This window comes from Corvus kubaryi, unplaced genomic scaffold, assembly GCF_017639235.1.
Source record: "Corvus kubaryi isolate FWS band 111438036 unplaced genomic scaffold, C.kubaryi_AGA036_p1.0 37387, whole genome shotgun sequence".
Taxonomy (NCBI): Eukaryota; Metazoa; Chordata; class Aves; order Passeriformes; family Corvidae; genus Corvus; species Corvus kubaryi.
In genome coordinates this window covers 9082326-9100480 of record NW_024581129.1, presented here as the reverse complement: position 1 = coordinate 9100480, position 18155 = coordinate 9082326, and the positions used below count along the sequence as shown (strand labels likewise).

The 18155-nt window shown below is 39.4% G+C and overlaps 1 protein-coding gene across 1 annotated transcript; it reads right to left on the bottom strand.

Moving 5' to 3' along the window:
- Nucleotides 1–433: 433 nt before the first annotated feature.
- ERCC4 (ERCC excision repair 4, endonuclease catalytic subunit) lies at nucleotides 434–17870 on the bottom strand. The gene is made up of 11 exons (XM_042037287.1): nucleotides 17659–17870; nucleotides 16014–16194; nucleotides 13062–13257; nucleotides 11500–11707; nucleotides 10237–10417; nucleotides 9761–9889; nucleotides 9072–9182; nucleotides 7341–7932; nucleotides 6534–6626; nucleotides 5785–5897; nucleotides 434–4726 (listed from the first exon to the last, which is right to left on the bottom strand). Exons 1-11 carry the CDS (start codon nucleotides 17830–17832, stop codon nucleotides 3993–3995), a joined length of 2712 nt encoding a protein of 903 aa, XP_041893221.1. The 5' UTR covers nucleotides 17833–17870; the 3' UTR covers nucleotides 434–3992.
- Nucleotides 17871–18155: the final 285 nt, after the last annotated feature.

Below are 18155 nucleotides of genomic sequence, written 5' to 3'. Positions count from 1 at the left end.
CAGCAACATGTTCTGTTTAGACAACAAATCACCATAGCAGCGTAGCAGCCCTGGTTACTCTCACTAACTTCAGTAAGAATTCACCTCTAAGCTAAGTATTGGCTAACCAAGCTACTGAACAGTTCTTCCCCATTTTCAAGATTGTGACTGAGGATATTTCTTCTTTCTAAATTATTGAGGAGAAGCTTTCAAAATCTAGATCAAAATTCAAATGAAAAAATGGCCAGCCTATTTGTATTGAAAAGTCTGGGAGATGAACTCCTAACATTTTGTACTCAAAATAAAAAATGGCACCGAAACTTTAAAACACTTGAATATTTCCTTGTACAACCTTATCAAAACATGCAAATTAAGAAAGTGAAAATACTATTGGTAAGTGTATTTTCAATGCAAGAAGGTACCTAACAGTTAACAAGATATTAAAGACTTCATATGAAGCACATAAAAGGGTTTATTCTTAGTTTAATTCTGCAAATATCCAAAATTCTTGCTATTACATGAAGAGTGAACATATGAAATAAGTTATAATGACAAAGTATTACAAAATGCTGGAGCAATGGTTTCTGAACTTTTTGGTTTCTGACCCTACTTGCATTTCTTAAAATCACGTATTTTACAAAACAGATCAACTGAATATGAATTTAATTTAATTTAGGTTACCTTTGAGTAAGGGCTAAGGAGAATTTTATCCTAAAATGGTGCTTATGAAAGGATTGTAAATGGAGCTCATGGAGCCTGAAATACTGGAAACAGGACAAGTTTCTTTAATGACCCACAGTTACATTCTTAATGCTGTTTGGCATATAAGTAATGTATCCATTTAATAATTTTTTTTTGGCAGATGTTTGGTTTTGGATTCTATTCTGCAGTTGGAATTGGAATCCTGACTAAGGAAAGCTTTAGAGACAAATATTTTAATTCTTAAAAATGAAGTTATTTGTGGTTGTACTATCACTCTGCAAATGAGAAATCACAATCACAACAATCCTCACACTTAAACTTTTCCACTTCCCAAAAGAGTCACTGTTTTTAACAGCATAGCTACATATTTTATAAACTGTGTGGATTTCTGGTCAACTAGCTTACATTTAAGTTTTGAAAGCAATCAATCTAACTGCTACCAAAAAAGCCCTACTTTACATGCTCATGCAGAAGTAATTTTGCAGGTAAAGTTTGCTCTGGTTAGGGACTGCACAGTGACAATACTGCCAGCAAAGCCTCCTTTTTCAGCTGTAGCTCGGAACTGCAAGTGTCCCCACGAGCAGGAATAGTATCCAGGTAACTTAAACACAGGGACTACAGCTTCATCTATCCTGTGCTAAATATATTTGCTAATATAAGCTGCATTTACTCCTAAGAGGTTATGTGGTTATTCTAGAAGAACTCTTGTGTGATCAAAGCCAAGAAGCTGCAGAAAGGAGCAACTTGGCAACTTCTCTATAGCATGTGAACCCCACACAGCAGGGCTTCAGCTATTGAGGGACCTGGCAATGTGAAGTCTTGGTTTGGGATAAAGAAGAAGCTGAGACACTCCCAAAGTGAAGGCAGGGGGTGTTTGTGTTTACTTTTTAAAATAAAAAAAGCATGAATTTAAAACATCAGCAATGACAAGATTCCATGACTGTTGATGAAAGAGAGCTAAAGAACACCCCAAAGCCAGGATTTTCATTGTTCACCCAACTTTGTGTTGTGATTGCGTTCAAGAAGAGCCTTTGGCTTGGGTATTTCAGGGAGAAGTGGTTTCAGGACACAGGACCTCTTCCACCTGGGAGAACAATCCATACCTGCTGTCCCAGGAGGACACAGCTCCTGGCAATCGAACCTAATACAGTGAAATGCCAAAGTACAGGAGCAATAATAACATGCAACAATGTTACTTGTGGCTGTTTCAGAGAAAAAGGCAAATCCTGCATAGAGAAAGCAAAAAAAAAAATGCTTTACAAAAATTCCACACATATAAGCAAAAGGCAATTTCATCCAAATATTTAGCAAATAATTATTTAATTGCATTATTTAACTTTGACCTAGCACACAATACAAAGTTACAACTTTATCACCTCTTACTATACCCTTCATTTTCACCCCATACACATCAATGCAAAAACCCCAAACCTTACTGACAGAGCTGAGGCAGCATCTGTGAAAAACCCCAGACCCACAGTTCATGGAACACCCTAATGATGCAACTGCACAAACAATGCTTGTTCTCAAAGGCTGGTCAGCTCCCCTTTTCTGAATCAGGCTCTACAGGCCATGCACTCAGGACAGTTATGATCTTACTCTGATTTTCAGTTCTCTTAGCACCACGTTGCAGGCATTCTCAACCCTAAGCATATCTGCGAACATTAGTTTGAATAAGCAAAAGTCTCATGGAAAAACTTCTTTTCATATTACATAAATTAGAATCTAGGGCAATAGAAACCCTACGATCTGGATTGTAAACCACACACTAAAAAGAAAGATGTTCCTATATCAATACAGCCAAATGAAAAACAAGATAAATAACAAATTTCAATTTCATTATGGGTGTATTTAATACTAAAATTTGCATCTGCAGCAAAATGTTCCCTTGGAAATTTGTCACGGCTCTGCCATAGAATAAAGTTAACAATTCATAATTCACACTTAAAATGCACAATAAACATTATACCTGAAAGTGCACAGTACAGTTTTTACCAAAACTGGACACAAAAAATATTTTCTCCTTTCATGAAGGAGATACTTTTGATCAGTTGTTCCCATTAGAATTGTACAAATACATGTGCAAGTCACAGATAAAGGTTTTGTAAATAGCAAATGTAAATACATTAGCATGGAATGACACTGGACCAACCCTTTTGTTGGCAATGGCAGTTTGTTACACAGTTGTATCAAAGTTCAATGTAGAATATATAATTTAACAATACACACATTCACAAACTTCTCCCTCTTTTTGCCACACAAAATGCTACAAATATTATCTTCTACGTGACATGGGCTTTACTGAGTTTATTGACAGACAGTTGATTTGAGACACAAAAATGCAAGTGCAATAGGACACAAAAGAAGCCAATACTGGAAGAACTTTCAACACCTTTGGAAAACCTTGCTTAGAAAACTACTGCATTTTACAAAAGGAAATATTCTTTGGTATAAAGGAACAGTGCCAATGGTATGCCCAGATTTTTCACTTTCCAGTGAAAAATGTGAAAGAGCTATCAAAACTGAGTAAAAAAACAAAGCCTCTTAAAAGTATAAGTAAGGCACACTCAAAATTAAGTTGCATTGTGGCACCACAGAATCTCTATCCAGTCAGACCAAAGGAAAGCACTTTGCAAAATTTAGCAACACTGAGCTGTACTGGCTTTGGAATGGCAAAAAGTATAATGGGCAGTAAGGTAAGCAAGCATAATGTAGAGCATAGCATAAGAATGTATTTTAATGTGACAAAGGCTTATGGTCATGCTCTAAAACTCAGGATTCAGCCCAAGTATATTGTAAACAAACTCCTGAGTAAAGACCACGATGTGTTTCAAATAGCTCCATCACTGTCAATTGAAAACTGGAAGTGGCCAGAGCTTGAGACATTAAAAATAGCAAAAGCAGTGTTGTATCATGCAGCAGGTCACACAGACTAATCAGAACACAGCACGTTTTTAGCTTGAACAAGACATCATAACTTTCACAAGAAAACACCTTTATCAGTTAATCTTAGCACTTAATTCTTATGGTCTTGGTGAAAAACTTCATTCCGTTAATTCAGTGGTGTTATAGAACTGGTTAAAGTGCTTTAAAAAGAATAAAAATAATTCACATTTCTCTATTAAAAATATTTTTTCCTCTTGAAACTTGCCTTCAGTAATAATTAACTCACATGTTAAAACTGATGGAACAGCATTAGCAAGAAACAGCTGGTTATCTTAGAGGGGGCATTTATTAAAATATTTCATGTATTTGCCAAAGTACTGTGCCAGAAAAGCTTATCTGTGCTCTGTATTGAACAATCTCATGAGTCATCTTTTGCTTTTTCCTTTCGCTAGTGCCTCTGCATAGGTCAGGTGAATAAAGTCAAAGAGTTGTGTAGCATTGGCAGCATTACCCAAAATCTTGGAGAGCTCGTCCTTGGACAGTGTCACCAGCTCTGCAATGCTTTTAACGTGGGTCATTAGGGCACGGCAGTTTTTTGCATTAACCCCTGGCATTTTTAACAGGAAGTCCTGAGGCCCAGGGTTGTACTTGTCTGACTCAGGGAGAATTTCGGAATCTGCGGTGACAGCCATCGCTGTTTCTGCATCGGGTTGGGGTTGGTTTTGTTTCAACTCTTCAAACAGTTCAGCAGTAGTGTGGGGAGAGGGACACCACAGGATTCGTAACTTTGGGAAGTGCAGTGTAAGAAGGGTTAGTTTAGAAGTAACATCATTGCTGGAAATTTCCGGCTGTAAAGAGCCTCGTGGGATCAAGGAGAAGGATTTGTTAGGATCAAATTCAATGAGGAGAACTGGCCGCTTGTAGTAGCGGCACATGGAAACGCACTGTGCATACAGCCTGCCGTTGTTTAAGGAACCAATCAGATCGCTGATACTCTTCCGCTCCACACAGATGTCAGGAGTTAGAATATAATCCCCAACTTCCAAAGTCACAGGCTCAATGTCGATCCCACGGCGATGGATCAGTGATGGAAGCTCACTACGGAATTCCCGCATATCCACGATTACGGTTTGCTGAACACCCTTCTGTTCCTGTCCACCTACAGAGCAAAATAAACACAGTTATCCCCATACTTGGCACCTCCTGCTCCAGTTTTTTTCCTGTGTGCTGCCAAGGCTTCTGCAATGGATGGACTTCTCATCTTAAGTTATACCTCAAATTCAGCACTACAATAAATCCAGACTTCGTTTAATTTTTAACTGTTATAGAGAAAAATGACTTGCCTAATTATATACTGTAGTTTATGGGGCATGCTCTGCAGCTTAATAGAACTACCATGCTACTTGCTGTAAGCTTTGTATAGGCGACAATGAAATACATTAAGCCGTAGATGAAAATTATTTAAATGAATCAGAGAAATCTTTAAAAGGCTGCCTGCAAAACAAGATAATGAAGCTGATCCTTTTTATTTGCAGCTGTTTCCCACAGAAATACAGTTCTTTATTAAAGGAATTATGTGTTGGCCTCTACAGATCTGCAGAAGGACACATAAAGAGACTGCAGCACTGAGGCCACAAAAGATGGAATAGCAAAGATTAGAGAGCATAGGGTAAAGGAGAGCAGGATTACAGAAATGACAGCAAAGAAAAACAGGCAGAGGCACAGTACACACGTCACAGGAAAACAACAAAAATGTGGTTAGAATTGCAACAAAAGAAAAAGGATGCTTTATTGCAAAGAAAGTGATCAAACCCACAATGTGCAGTTGTTTACCCAGGCAGCATGTTTGGCCAAGATGAAAAGTCCCCAACATTTACTAGCTCAAGGACAACGCTTTCTTTGACCATCTGTAGACCTCAGTTTCCATGTTTTAATTTCTCTTCCTACAAGCAGCACAAGACAGTCTCATAACCAACAATCTACCTAGAAACAATCCAAATGGTATCTGCCTTAATGGTCAAATACTTCAATAAGCTGTATTTTCAAAGGAAACCACAGTTTGTTGTCACTGGGAAATAATGTTTCTTTAGCATGAAGACTGCAGAGCCAATGTATGACATGTGTCTGCCCCAGGTGCTTTGAGAGGGATTTAAAGTGCAATAGTTCTGGGACTTTTGGAAAGCTCTGGGCTGGAAACCTGACGTAGGACCTGCTCACCTGCTTTGCGTGTGTCAGCAGAGACAGAGGCAGGTCTAGCGTCTCTGAGGAGGTCTATGTTTGTTTCATCTCGTCCTTCTCTTTCTTCAGGAACAACCATGCTGGCCTTCTCTCTAAGGAACCACAAACAAACACACAATAAAAACTGCAAATGTAGGAGTAAAGGAGACTGAAATACTTCAGTACCCATCCAGATGTACCATTATATATAGCTTAATACTAAATGCAAATCCAATCAGAAATGCAATTTACTAGATTTTACTAGGTTTTTTCTTTTATGAAGGAACTAATGACTAGTAATAGCACTGTAACCCACTGAGAAGGCACTGTCAGTAAAAACACTGTCTTATACAGTCTAAGGAAATAGAAATTGTTTTGTTTCCCCAATTGACTTAGGTTATAAAAGCTTCAGAAATTATCTTACAAGAAATGTTGCCTGCAAAAACACAATTACACAACTGAACTCCACAGACAATTAAGAAAAAATCCAAGTGATGCTGTTTAGCCTTTAAGTTAATATTGAATCCTGCTAAAATTATTAAACAAAACACCAGGTGCTTTGAAAAGGAAGGTTTTGACTTTCTGGTGATTCTCAATAGGAAAGTACTCTTTATATACAAAAAAGAATTGAATTAAAAGTTTATTTAAAGCCTTCACACAGTTAAGAACTTCACTCTATTTAAAATGTCAGCATATTGAGGAATTACATGAAACACTAATTATAAAGGCAGTTAAACGAATTGTGTTACCGAATAAGTTTCTCAAAGGCCTCCTTCTCCTTCCTCAGAGCTGTGAGGTAGCGCTGCTCTTCCGTGGAGCCCCCATATATGAGGAAATAAACTCTGTAGGTATAAAAGAGAAAAAAAGAAAAGAGGTCACAAAACTTTGTGTTAAGTTAAAAAATCCACAACCAATAAATTTAAGATTAGTAGCAGTAAATGCCTGACAAGTTAGTTAATAGTATATTAAATTTTAAGTTTTCTGTATTTTTAATTAGTATGTGACATTTATTTATAAAACTGAGTTTTGCAATTTCCAGGCGTATTAAATACATATACCCAATGTGTTGATCTTTCGGTCAGCAAATGCTGTAACTGCAAATACTCGTTTTCTTTATTGTGTTTTCCTTTACTTGTTTTTCTGTTACAGTTTCTGAATTACTGGTCTTCAGCATGATGAACATCAGGAATGTGAAAATGAATTAAACCCAAAATGAATCCTTTTGTTTAAAAATCCTATCTTCAGAGATGGTTTAAAATGAGACTACACCACCTCAAAATGATTTACTGCCACTAAAATCATCGAAGCAGAGGTCTTGGAATTGTTTTTTTTTTTAGCAGATATGCTTCTGCTGTTAAGGGACTGAATACCTGCTGGAAAGTAAAAATTATCTTTTGGTTACACCAGATGTTATGCTTTTGTTTAAACTTCAGGGCTAAATAGGAACTAAAAGGTATCTAATGAAAATGAACAGCAGCATGCTCTGCACTGACTGCTGGCAGTGCACTTTTAAATTTTTTTTTCAGACTGGAATTGCCCTGGCCAAGTCAACTTGCCTCAAAGGCTTTCCAGGCCTGCTTGCCTTGTAGATTTCCAGCTGCCGAACAAAAGTGAGTTCTGCATCATATAACACAACATATCTGGGTTCTACTTCATGCAGCACCCGAGTGAGCGCGTAGGGATCCCCACACCCCTGCAGCGGGTGGATAATCGTCAGTGGGTCCTTGAAAATCCCATAGTAACAATCTGAGGGCAAGTTCACATCAAAATCTTCAGGAATGGTCTCTTCAGTGTTGGCTTCTTGGCTACTACTTAATTCTTGGTTGTCTTCCACCTCAACCTCCTCTCTCTTTTCCTCCTCCGTTTTCCCTATCATTTCAATTATAGTCCGGTCTTGCTGCTTCTTGTGTTTATTTTGTTTTGAAGAAGCTGTGAGTTTGGCTTTCTTGGCTTGAGGCCCTGTGTCAGGTTTGGCATTTCCTTTGGACTTGATGGCTTTTCTGTCCTTAATCCACACTTCTCCAGCTTTCTCCTCCTTTCCGAAGGTTTTGTTATACAGTCTTGTTAAAAAAGCTTCTGCTCCAGCAATAATATACTCCCTGAGCTGTGCACAGGCTCGATCATCGCTGGCACAAATGAGCACTTGCCCTGCAGTCAAGAAACAATACCATGTTTACAGCCTGTAGTGCTGTGCTTCTTATCCAGCTACAAGCACCTCCCAAGCCAGTGGGTTGCCCTGATCCAAGCACTATGCCTGCCAAATGCCTTGACATTCGGCTGCCACAGTTGCTCTGGACTTTGAGAGAATCTAAATTGCATGGCTTTTTGTACCAAATAAGATCAGAGAAGAATAGTGGAAGTTCAGCATTCCTTATTCTTACAATATCTAAATCTGTAAAGTTTTCCTTCTGACCATTGGAAATGAGGCAGATACAGTGTGTGTTGAAACATATTCGAACAACTATTCATTTTTTAAGATGTGGAATAAGAGAGAACTTAATTTAGACCACTCTAATTTGTCAGCTGCGTTAGAGAGTCTACAAAACATGTTCCACACAGTATTATTGACATTTGTGAATAACAATTCTCCACGAGCTGACTCAGATAAACTCCTACAACACTAGGTGAGAGAGACAGTTCTTAACCAGAGTCAGAACACAGTGGGTGGGAGAAAAGAGCACTTTTTTACCCTTACTATTTCCTAAAATAAAACTTGCTAAATTTTAAGGGAATGAAAAGCCCTAAAATAGGAAAGGCAGCAAAGCAGTTAAGACTCTCTTCCCTTCCTCCTAATCTCTACCTCATTTATATGCAACTCATGAGAAGCAAATTTTCAGGTGCATGAGAAGAATGTGCAAGTTAGAAAGGGCATAAGGCAGAACCCCTATTTTTGTTTTGAACCCAAACTTAAGAAATGAATGAATGGTACCTTTATTACAAATTTCCACATCAGTTGTATTTGGCTTGGAACTAAGGTGTCAGTACAATACTGAAATGTAACTTAAAATATTTTTTCAGAATAATGTAGGTTCTTTTTTAAAAAGTATTGCATTGCAGGAACGAACAGCATTTCTCTTTTAGAGAAAGACCTAATAAGAGTTTATATTTTACATAGTTTATGTACATAATGTACTTAAGTCTCTCATCTTAAGGCCACAAATTACTAAATTTAAACTAGCTCTTTGATAAAACTACAGAAAAGAATTAGTTCCTTCTCTCCAAGATCAAGTACAAGTACAAACCAGTAGAAGCACTGTGAAAGCTTACATCATTTAGTATTCTCTCACCTGGACCACCAAGGTTGTCACTGTTCTTATTCTCATTTTCAATCTCTTTCAGTACTTCTCTCAAAGCTTCCCATTTGGGGTTACTTTCTAGAACCAATTCCCTTTTCAGTTCTGAAACAAAGTAAGATTGAACATAGCAGTTCTTGCAGCCAAAATATCCTTTAGACTTTAAATCAGTGGTAAGATGTCAATAGTGCAATGCTTGTTGGCAAATATGATATTCAACAGCCTACATATGCAACTTGTTATGCTAATGAGATGGAGAACACTCTTAAATTTAAAAATGGAGATAAGTGCTTTTATGAAGCAAAAAGCTGAAATATTCACTCATTCTTCAATTCTGAAACTCCTGAATATATTTTTTAATAAAAGCAACCACAGCCTCCTACTCTTTTACATAAGATAATAAAGATGAAGCTAAACACCAATGTAAGGCAAGAAAAATTCCACAAAAGCTCTCCCAGTGATCAGCTGAGCAAGCTTAGGAGAATCCCCTACTTCTTCCTGACTCTTCCATGTTGTTTATTATATGCTTTTGGAACTAAGATTATGTCTCAGTTAATCCCAGCTAACAGACTGAGATCCTGAGCTGTGGAAGTTCATGCAGGGAACCAGAGCACAAGTAATAATATGCAAAGCACTTGGAATTGTGTGACACTCTCAAACTTAAAATTAGGAATGATCAGTACCATTTTCCTTTTTTACATCACGTTTTTCAGAGCATTTGCCTTTCTGATTCAGTTTCTCATCTGCAGTGCGATAAACTCGAGCTCGAGCATTCACAAACATTGAAGTACTGGAGTCAAGGAATAGCCAGCCTGGAGAGGAAATGAGAAGGAAGCAGTAGTAGTTTGACATCTGCAATGTGTATGTGTTTCAACCCTTTGCAGTAAAAGCCCCAGATCTCTAAGCTGGAATACCTGCCCTACCTGCTTGCTGTGCAATTACCAGCTTAATAAAAGACAGAAATGTGATGCAAATCTCACACTGTTAAGTAACAGCAGTTAAGTGGGAAGATGAAAGAATTATCTGTCAATAAAAACCTACGTCCTTATGGCTGGTTATGTAAAACCCAATTAGATACCTTCATATGTTTGGGAATGTTAATTAAAAACATCAACACTGCACTGCTTCATGCATTAACTTGTGTGGTTATTCTGTTTACCTGAATTCTCACCAAAAGCTTTTTCACTTGCTTTCAGTGACTCCAGGAGATTAAGGAAAGTGACACAATCATACTGGGTTAGATACAGTAGCAAAGTACGGAGGATCTTCAAATCCTGGACCAAAGACTTTGTCTTAGCTCCAAGCTGATGCCAGAGAGGATCTAAATAGTGACGTATTGTCTGGAAATATAAATTGGAAAGTTCGGAGTGTCAAACATACAGTATTGTATTATAGCTTCTAACCAAGCTGAAAATGCACTTTTTCTCTTATTTTACAGGGGATGGTACTGGTTAAAAAAATATAAAGATGTGCTGGTGAGATACTTGTTTTGATATAAGTTACCGTATTTTAGCAAAGCTAATGTAATATAGATGTCTTTATGAAAAACATTTCAGCAATTAGCAGATGTATACAATTTAATGCTTTCAGTAAATTTTTTCCTTTCTATCTCATAATAAAATACTGGTTAAATTTAAAAACCACCCTTATTTTACTGGTACTGGCCTGTTGTATTTAGTATCCAGTGTCCTTTACTTAGGTAGAGCAAAAACCATTCTAATGTCATTTAGTTTCCAAAATAAGACGGGTACCATGAAGATGTACAACTTATAGAGCTCAAGAAAAAATCTTCAAATATTTAAAGTACAGAAGGCCTTCCATCCAGATTACATCACAGTTAACCAATAACTGTGTTGCACTGTGACTATTGATTTCACCCTAAAGAAAGCCTGTTTGCCAAAGATTGCAGATCTGCCAAAAATAACAAACACCACACAGTTACTGACATATATAATGACTAAAGATACAGCAGATACATGCATGTGCATATTGTCTATTATATACAGTGCTTCTCCTACTAGAAAAAATAAAAAACACAGGCAACAAATTAAAAAGGAAAAGGGAAGTATGTGTGTGGCAATAACTGATATGTATCTCCAAAGTATTCTGAGCTGAAGCTGCAGCTGTCTTTTTAATAACAGCAGCCACAGTTATTATTATAACCATGAATTCGGATATTTTTACTGTTGGGATTTCAGAAATGAAGGAAGAACAACAATACCAATACATACAAACCCTACCGGCAACTGTCACATCACCATTACGTCCCCTTGTACCAGTAACAAACATGTCATGGGAGAATACTCAGCTGCTGCTGGTTATTTATTTTGCAAATAAGATTTCTGTTTGCAGAAAAAGTGGCAGGCACTTCAGAGATCTACATCCTGTTAGTTATACACTGCAGAACAATCAAAATGGTTACCTTGTCAAAAGGTTTAGCAATAGCATTCTCTAATGATAGATCTTCTACTTCAAGAGCTGGATTATAACGTTTGAGTTCCCTCAGACATGCGTTCAGAATGTCCAGGATTGCAGTCTGGATAGCAAGCATAGCAGGGGTCATTGCCACGTGTATTTCCACCACTTCAGGTTTATGCTTCTCTAAAAATGAGTGCACTGCTATATGAAATCTAAGAGAAAAAAAGCTTCTTAAGATTTACTTGGATAGTTTTGACTTAGAATTACTCAAAAGTTTGTATAAACTACAATTACAATTGGTTTAAATGTTAGCAAGTTAGTTAATTCCAAAATAAGTTTGTACTGATGTGAAGACTGCAATCTTACGAACAGCCTCAGAAAACCATCTGTTCCACAATTATGACTGTAGTCATTCTAGTCATGTGAGCCTATAGTGCTGGTGGATGATCCATGGAAAATTACTGCACTGGATTCTGCATCATCATCACATACAGCAAATATTAAAATAAGCCAAAAAAATCTTGTAAGAGAGAAACTAGAAGGGGTTCATGAATTCTCTGAAATCCCATGGTGGCACCAGCAGATCCTGTGATGTTCCCAGCTTGCAATGATAACCAGCAGGTCCCTTTTGGAACCCTGTCCTTGAGCCACTCTGGCTGCACAGGTCCAGAGATGCCAGCTGATTGTTCCTGGCAGGATGAGGCTCAGGCAACCCGATGGCTGCTGACCTCTGGAACTCCATGGACATTTCCCTTACTTCATGCTGCAGCCCCAGGTCTTTTCATGGGAGTCAAGGAAGGAAATCTAGGAGCTTCTACTCAACCTTTCCTCCCCTAAGTATGTCCACTTCTACTGCCCTGGGATACTGAAAGACAGACTGTTAAGGAATTTCCAATGCAGAGGAACAGTTCATTAAGATGGAGTGAAACACATTCCAGCTTGGACTAATGGAACAAATGGGCAGAGCTCCTGCTCAGTGCAAGAGCACTGACTGGGTCATCAAAGAGTGTCAAGTTCCATTTGTGGATCTGCTCCTGAAGACTCAGTGCATACCACATCTTGGCAATTTGTTTTTTAACAGTCATCAAGAAATATTCTTCATACACAACACACGTGTATTAAAGATTAAAAAAATCTGACATGTAGAAAGAGATGCAGGGAGTTTCACCATAGCTGGAAAGAAACACCTCCATGAATGGCAGAACTGAAAGATTGTTTTCCTGTCAATTCATGGCTTAAATACTCTTGTTTAGTAAGAGAAACTTTTCTCAAACTATTAAGAATGTCACTTTTTGCTGTGGTTTCTGTTGACTAAAAGAACAGCTCTACCATAAGGTTCATCGCCTTAATAGAGTTAATTTGAGTCTATTTTATAGACATAGTTCAGAAATTCAGTATCGTCAACACCACCTCTGTCAAAAACTGAAAAACTTTTGTTTGGGAATACAGGAGGGAACACAGATTAGCAGTGTGACTGCATAGACCTTGTTTTCTTAGGAACCCGCTGTAAAATCCTTCATCTTTCCTCTAAGTTTAACTCTCCAGTGAAGTAAAGAAGTGCCTCACCTTGGCCACAGATAAAGCTTCCCGACAAAAAGATTTTTCATCACTCTTTCCACATGACAAAAGCCAGTGTTAAATGCAACTGCATTATCTGTAAAAGCTTTAATGAAGCCTTGCTTGTTCTTCTGGCGGTAAAGTCGCAAGATAAATGCTTCCTGACAGGACTCAATGATTCTGTGTGCTTTGTACACCAAAATGCCTGGGAAAAGAAAAAAAGTCAAGTTAAAAAAAAGCACGGAAACGTACAGGTTTGTTCAGATTTTTCCTCATAACTGTCTTATTCTTCTACTGTTCTTTTAATTACAGGAATTTAAGAATTTAAGTCTTCTAAAATGAGGGTTAAACAAACTTTCTGGGGCTGAAATGAGTGATTCCTCAGTTTCAGTACCATGAAATTGCCAAATAACAGAACTAGGTTAATAATGCACCTTTAAAAAAAAAAAAAAAAGCTTGTGCATGAGTGGCAGGATTTACCAGCTCAGAAAATTCTTTATTCCTGAGGCGTAACTTGAACTTGAGCCTTTTAAAAGCAGGAAAAGCAAATGCATGAAATAACACACTGTTACAACAAAGAAAGTTTGATATGTTTGAGGCTGTGATAGTTGAATTCTTTTGTTAAGAGAAATTCTGGAATTACAGACTTGTCAAGTAACTTTCATTGGTAACAGTTCAAGTGTTTACATAATCAAAAAGCTTCTGAAAACATTTATTTTGCTTTTCTCTCCCATCTGACAGTCATATTCACACTTAAGGACAGCAAGTATTATCAAATGTATGAGTACACAAGCAGTTTTCTTCATGGCTATGGGTGTAGCAGGAATAAAAGATCTATCAAGCACATATTAAAAAAGAGAAATCCAACAGTTTAATTTAATTACATGTTTGAAGCAAACACTTCTGGAGTTCACAGTTCAGTCAGTCAAGACCTGCTAAACCAAGGCTTGTTTTTTCCTCATGCTTAATCATGTTAAACAGCACATTCCATTATTTTCCCTCTCCCCCTCCTGAAGTGAGGCCTGTGTGGTATCTGTTCACAGTTTCCAGTGGAATCACAAATGCCTTTCTAAAATGGAAGCAAAGGACATCAAACATCACAGGTTTTACCTTGTGCCTGACAAACTTACAAAGCATTTAATTTCTGTAACAAGCCTCCTCAACTCAGCACCATGCCTTTGCTTGCGAAATGAAAAAACATTCAGAAAAAAAGACTTCCATATAACTGCTTGCCATTCATGATTAAGTCATGAAATAATCCACTATAAGGTATTTTACTATCTAGATATTGTTAGACCTGTCCTATGAAGCAAATTTTTCAGTACACAGTAACAATCATAGCCATCTCTGAACAACTTCCAGTTTATCAAAATGTGACTCCACATGGACATGACAGGAAACACAATTTGTGAGAGGTCAGTAAGACTGTGTTTATTGTAATACTTTCCTGCTTTTAGTCAATATATATCTGATTATGAAGTGAGTTCATACCTGCTTTGTAAGCCTTGGTAGAAACAACTTGCCACTTTTCATTACACCAATATGAAACAGTTTCACTGTGCTGTCAGGTACATCATTTCTACTCAGCTAAAACCACCAGGAATAATTCTGCTTTACTGCAGTGATAATTTATTATCTTCATTTTGCTGGATTTATGAGTTCATCAGATGTTAATTCACACTGATTTTACAAAAGACATTTTTACCACCTAGAAAGGCTTTTGCTTTTATCTCCTCATGAAATACTACTACAAGATTTTGCTGGTTTTGTTGTACAATCTCACACACAGACAAGGCACACGGACCCAGGTGTTGGGAGGCTGGGAATGAAGCCACCAGTCGATTGCAGCTGCTCTGACACCGACCTCTGGTGGCAATGCAAAACCTGTCACAGCTCTGTGGCACTATAGGACAGCACCAGTATTAAAACTTCTGTGTATTTCTTCTTTTCATCTTTTTCTTTTGTTTTTTTTAAATTTTCTTCTTTGGTAGGGTAGAAAGGTAGAGAGGGAGGATTCAGGGGAAGAAGAGAGATTATAACAGGTTGCCCAGAAAACCTATTCACTTCTTTTGAACTTAGAAATTCCAAAATTGACAAATCTGGTGTTCTTTGACTCCAGCATAAAACTGTTCTAAATGTTTTAGAGTGGAACTTGTTATAGCTGGACTAAAAGGAAGGAGGTACAGCTTCTGAAGCAGAAACTCACATTCTTCTAAGCATACAATATTCAGCTGTGTTTAAACACTAAGATGTTAACACTTAGATAAGAGTAAAATATTCTTATATCCCCGGCTCTCAGATATCTCTTTTTTCAGCTCTCCAGGCTGTAACAGTGTTTCCAGCTTAGACAGAAACATAAAAACAAGAGTGGCTGGGGGAGAAGGGGAACAGAACATGAGAAGGAAAGGGTAACTCTCACATCTTCCATGTATAGCTTCTATATAACAACAAAAAAAGGTTGCAAGCTATTCCTAAAATCTTTACAATCACAGTAACAGCATTACTTTGTAATACCGCTATTTGCATAGTGTCCAAGTGTGTCAATACAAAGATTAGTGAGGTATTTTTTGATGAGAAGTCATCAGGAGTAATTTGTTAATGCAGAAAAATAGGTAGTGTGCGTGGCTGATAAAGCATGACATCTAAAATCAGTTTTAATCATAGACCAGTGCCCAAAAGACCACAGGACACTATTTTACCAAGTGCAATCAATTATTCTTCTTTGAAAGCCTTTTTAAACTGTATGATTAAATAAGGCAAACAAATTTAGAGAAAAAAACCCAATTAAAAATATGAAAGAACTACATATTTGCTCCTTTTACCTCAGTCTTGGTGGGGGCAAAAAAAAAAAAAAGAATAACTCTTCAACCTCAATACCTGTTAGTAGAACTCTTCATATAGAATTCAGCTTTGTGTATTTTCAAACAGAACACTCTTACCTTTATTTCATTAAGCTCTTACCGGTAATGAGATTGGCAGGAATTCTGTCAGTAAGGAAATCTACCACAAGGATCCGACTTGTTGCAAAGATGACTCCTCCTTGTGTGTAAAACTCATATCGAGTATTATTTGCAATTTCATTGGTAACGCGCCGAGGGAGATGAACAACTCCATCTGACCTCAGCTGATCAATAAAATACTCCTAAACCAAATACAATAAAAGCACAAGACATTATTGTGGTATCTAGGGAAAGGGATGCAAAAAGCACCTTTATTACACATACTCTGGTAATTTTGAGGAGTGGAGCTGTCCAAAACAAATAAAGACACGATAGTATAACATACTAAAGGAAGTCAGAATTATGATTTTTTCTTTTTTGATATACTTTCTTCAGTTTCACACTCATCTGAGTGATTTAAAAATCTACATCGTCAGGAAAAGCTAGACAATACTTACATAAAAATGAGCAACTGACACTTCAAGGAGCTTACGTTTTCTTATATTTCAATAGCTCGTTTTCAGAGAAAATGCAATTTTAATACTGCCTAAAGGACACAGAATTGGGAAAAGATCATCTTTTAGTGCCCTCACCTGTCATTAGATGACTACAGCAGGTAGATCATATACAACAAGCTTAATCTTATAAACTACAGCTGTGATCTTTATTCACCTATGGTTGCTATAAAAAGACCTCCCCTTCCTGATGGTGGGAAATTTGTCTGGTTCCAGAGAAAAAAGAACCTTTTTTTGTACAAGTAGGGACAAACCTATCAGCATGTTTCACCTGTTTCTCCTCACCGGTTACTTATAAGTTATATACTTGTTTTAGCTCATTAGTGTTATTAGGACTTCATCGTGCTGCAGGAGTAGAAATTCAACTGCCATGATCCCAAATGTGCATAGTTTGACAGCTTCCCCAGGACCTGGGGATGGACAACGAGCCGTCGCTGAGCCAGCAGGTCAGGAACATGACCCTGCCCCTCTGCTCAGCCCTGCTGAGACAGTTCTGGAGTGCTGGGTCAGGTTCTGGGCTCCTCAGGACAAAGGGACATGGAGCTGCTAGAGCAGAGGGTGACAAAGAGGGTGAGGCAACTGGAGCCTCTCTCTTGCGAGGAAAGGCTGAGGGAGCTGGAGCTGTTCAGCCTCGAGAAGAGATGCCTGAGAGGGAACCTGACCAATGTCTGTCAGTGTGAGCAGGGAGGACTCAGAGCAGGGCCCAGCGATGGGACAGGAGGCAACGGGCAGGAACTGATGCCCAGGAAGTTCCACCGGAACACGAGGAAGAGCTTCTTCACCGTGACTGACCGAGCACTGGGACAGATTGTCCAGGGAGGCCGTGGAGTTTCCCTCACTGGAACTATTTCAGAACCATCTGGACACAATCCTGTGTCCTGTGCTCTGTAATGATCCTGCCAGAGCAGGGAAGTGGGACCAGATGAGCCACTGCGGTCCCTACCAACCCGACCCATTGAGTGGTTCTGTGCCGGGGCCTGTGCACAGAGCCCGGCCCGCCCCCCGCGCTGCCCTCACCGGAGCCCGCACACCCTCCCGCTAGCCCGGGGAGCCGCTCCGCTGGCCGGGGCAGCGACAGAGCCGCCGGCCGCCCCCGGGACGCGCTCGCAGCAGCCGGGAGGGGAAGGGGCGGGCGCTGGCAGTTGTCCATACCTCCTCGGCGGGGCTGGTGTTGAGCACGAGCACGAGGCTGGCGGGCTCGCAGTAGAGGCGCAGGAAGCGCAGCAGCAGGCGGTCGATGCCGAGCCCGCGGGCGCACACGGCGAGCCCGTCGCGGTGGAACAGCTCCAGGAAGATCTGGCTCTCGTGCTCCAGCAGCGCCGCCATCACGGCACCGCTCCCGCGCACGCGCGCGGGCCCCCACAGCGCCCCCTGCCGGGTCCGCGCGCGCGGTCCTTCACCCGGGCGGTTTCCCGCCCCCGCGCGAGGGTCCCGAGGCGCGCGGACAGGAGGGTCCCACAGGGAAATGTCCACCCATGGAAAACCACAGCGGGGGGGACGGGATCCCACACAGGGGCTCCTGCTGCGGCCAGCTGAACCTCCGCTTCTCCCCGTGCGGTGTGGTGCGGTAAAGCGAAGTAGCCGGTCTTCTCCAATCATTTTGTGTTTATTATGACCCGAGGGAATGGCCTGACGTTCTCCCAGGGGAG

Excerpts from the sequence above, each read along its gene's own strand:
- ERCC4 (XM_042037287.1), bottom strand. The coding sequence starts at position 17,832 with ATGGCGGCGCTGCTGGAGCACGAGAGCCAGATCTTCCTGGAGCTGTTC. Across the intron at positions 6,627-7,340 it reads AGGCCTGGAAAGCCTTTGAG|AGTTTATTTCCTCATATATG; the intron begins GCAAGTTGACTT and ends TTATACCTACAG. Across the intron at positions 4,727-5,784 it reads TGCTGACACACGCAAAGCAG|GTGGACAGGAACAGAAGGGT; the intron begins GTGAGCAGGTCC and ends TTTGCTCTGTAG.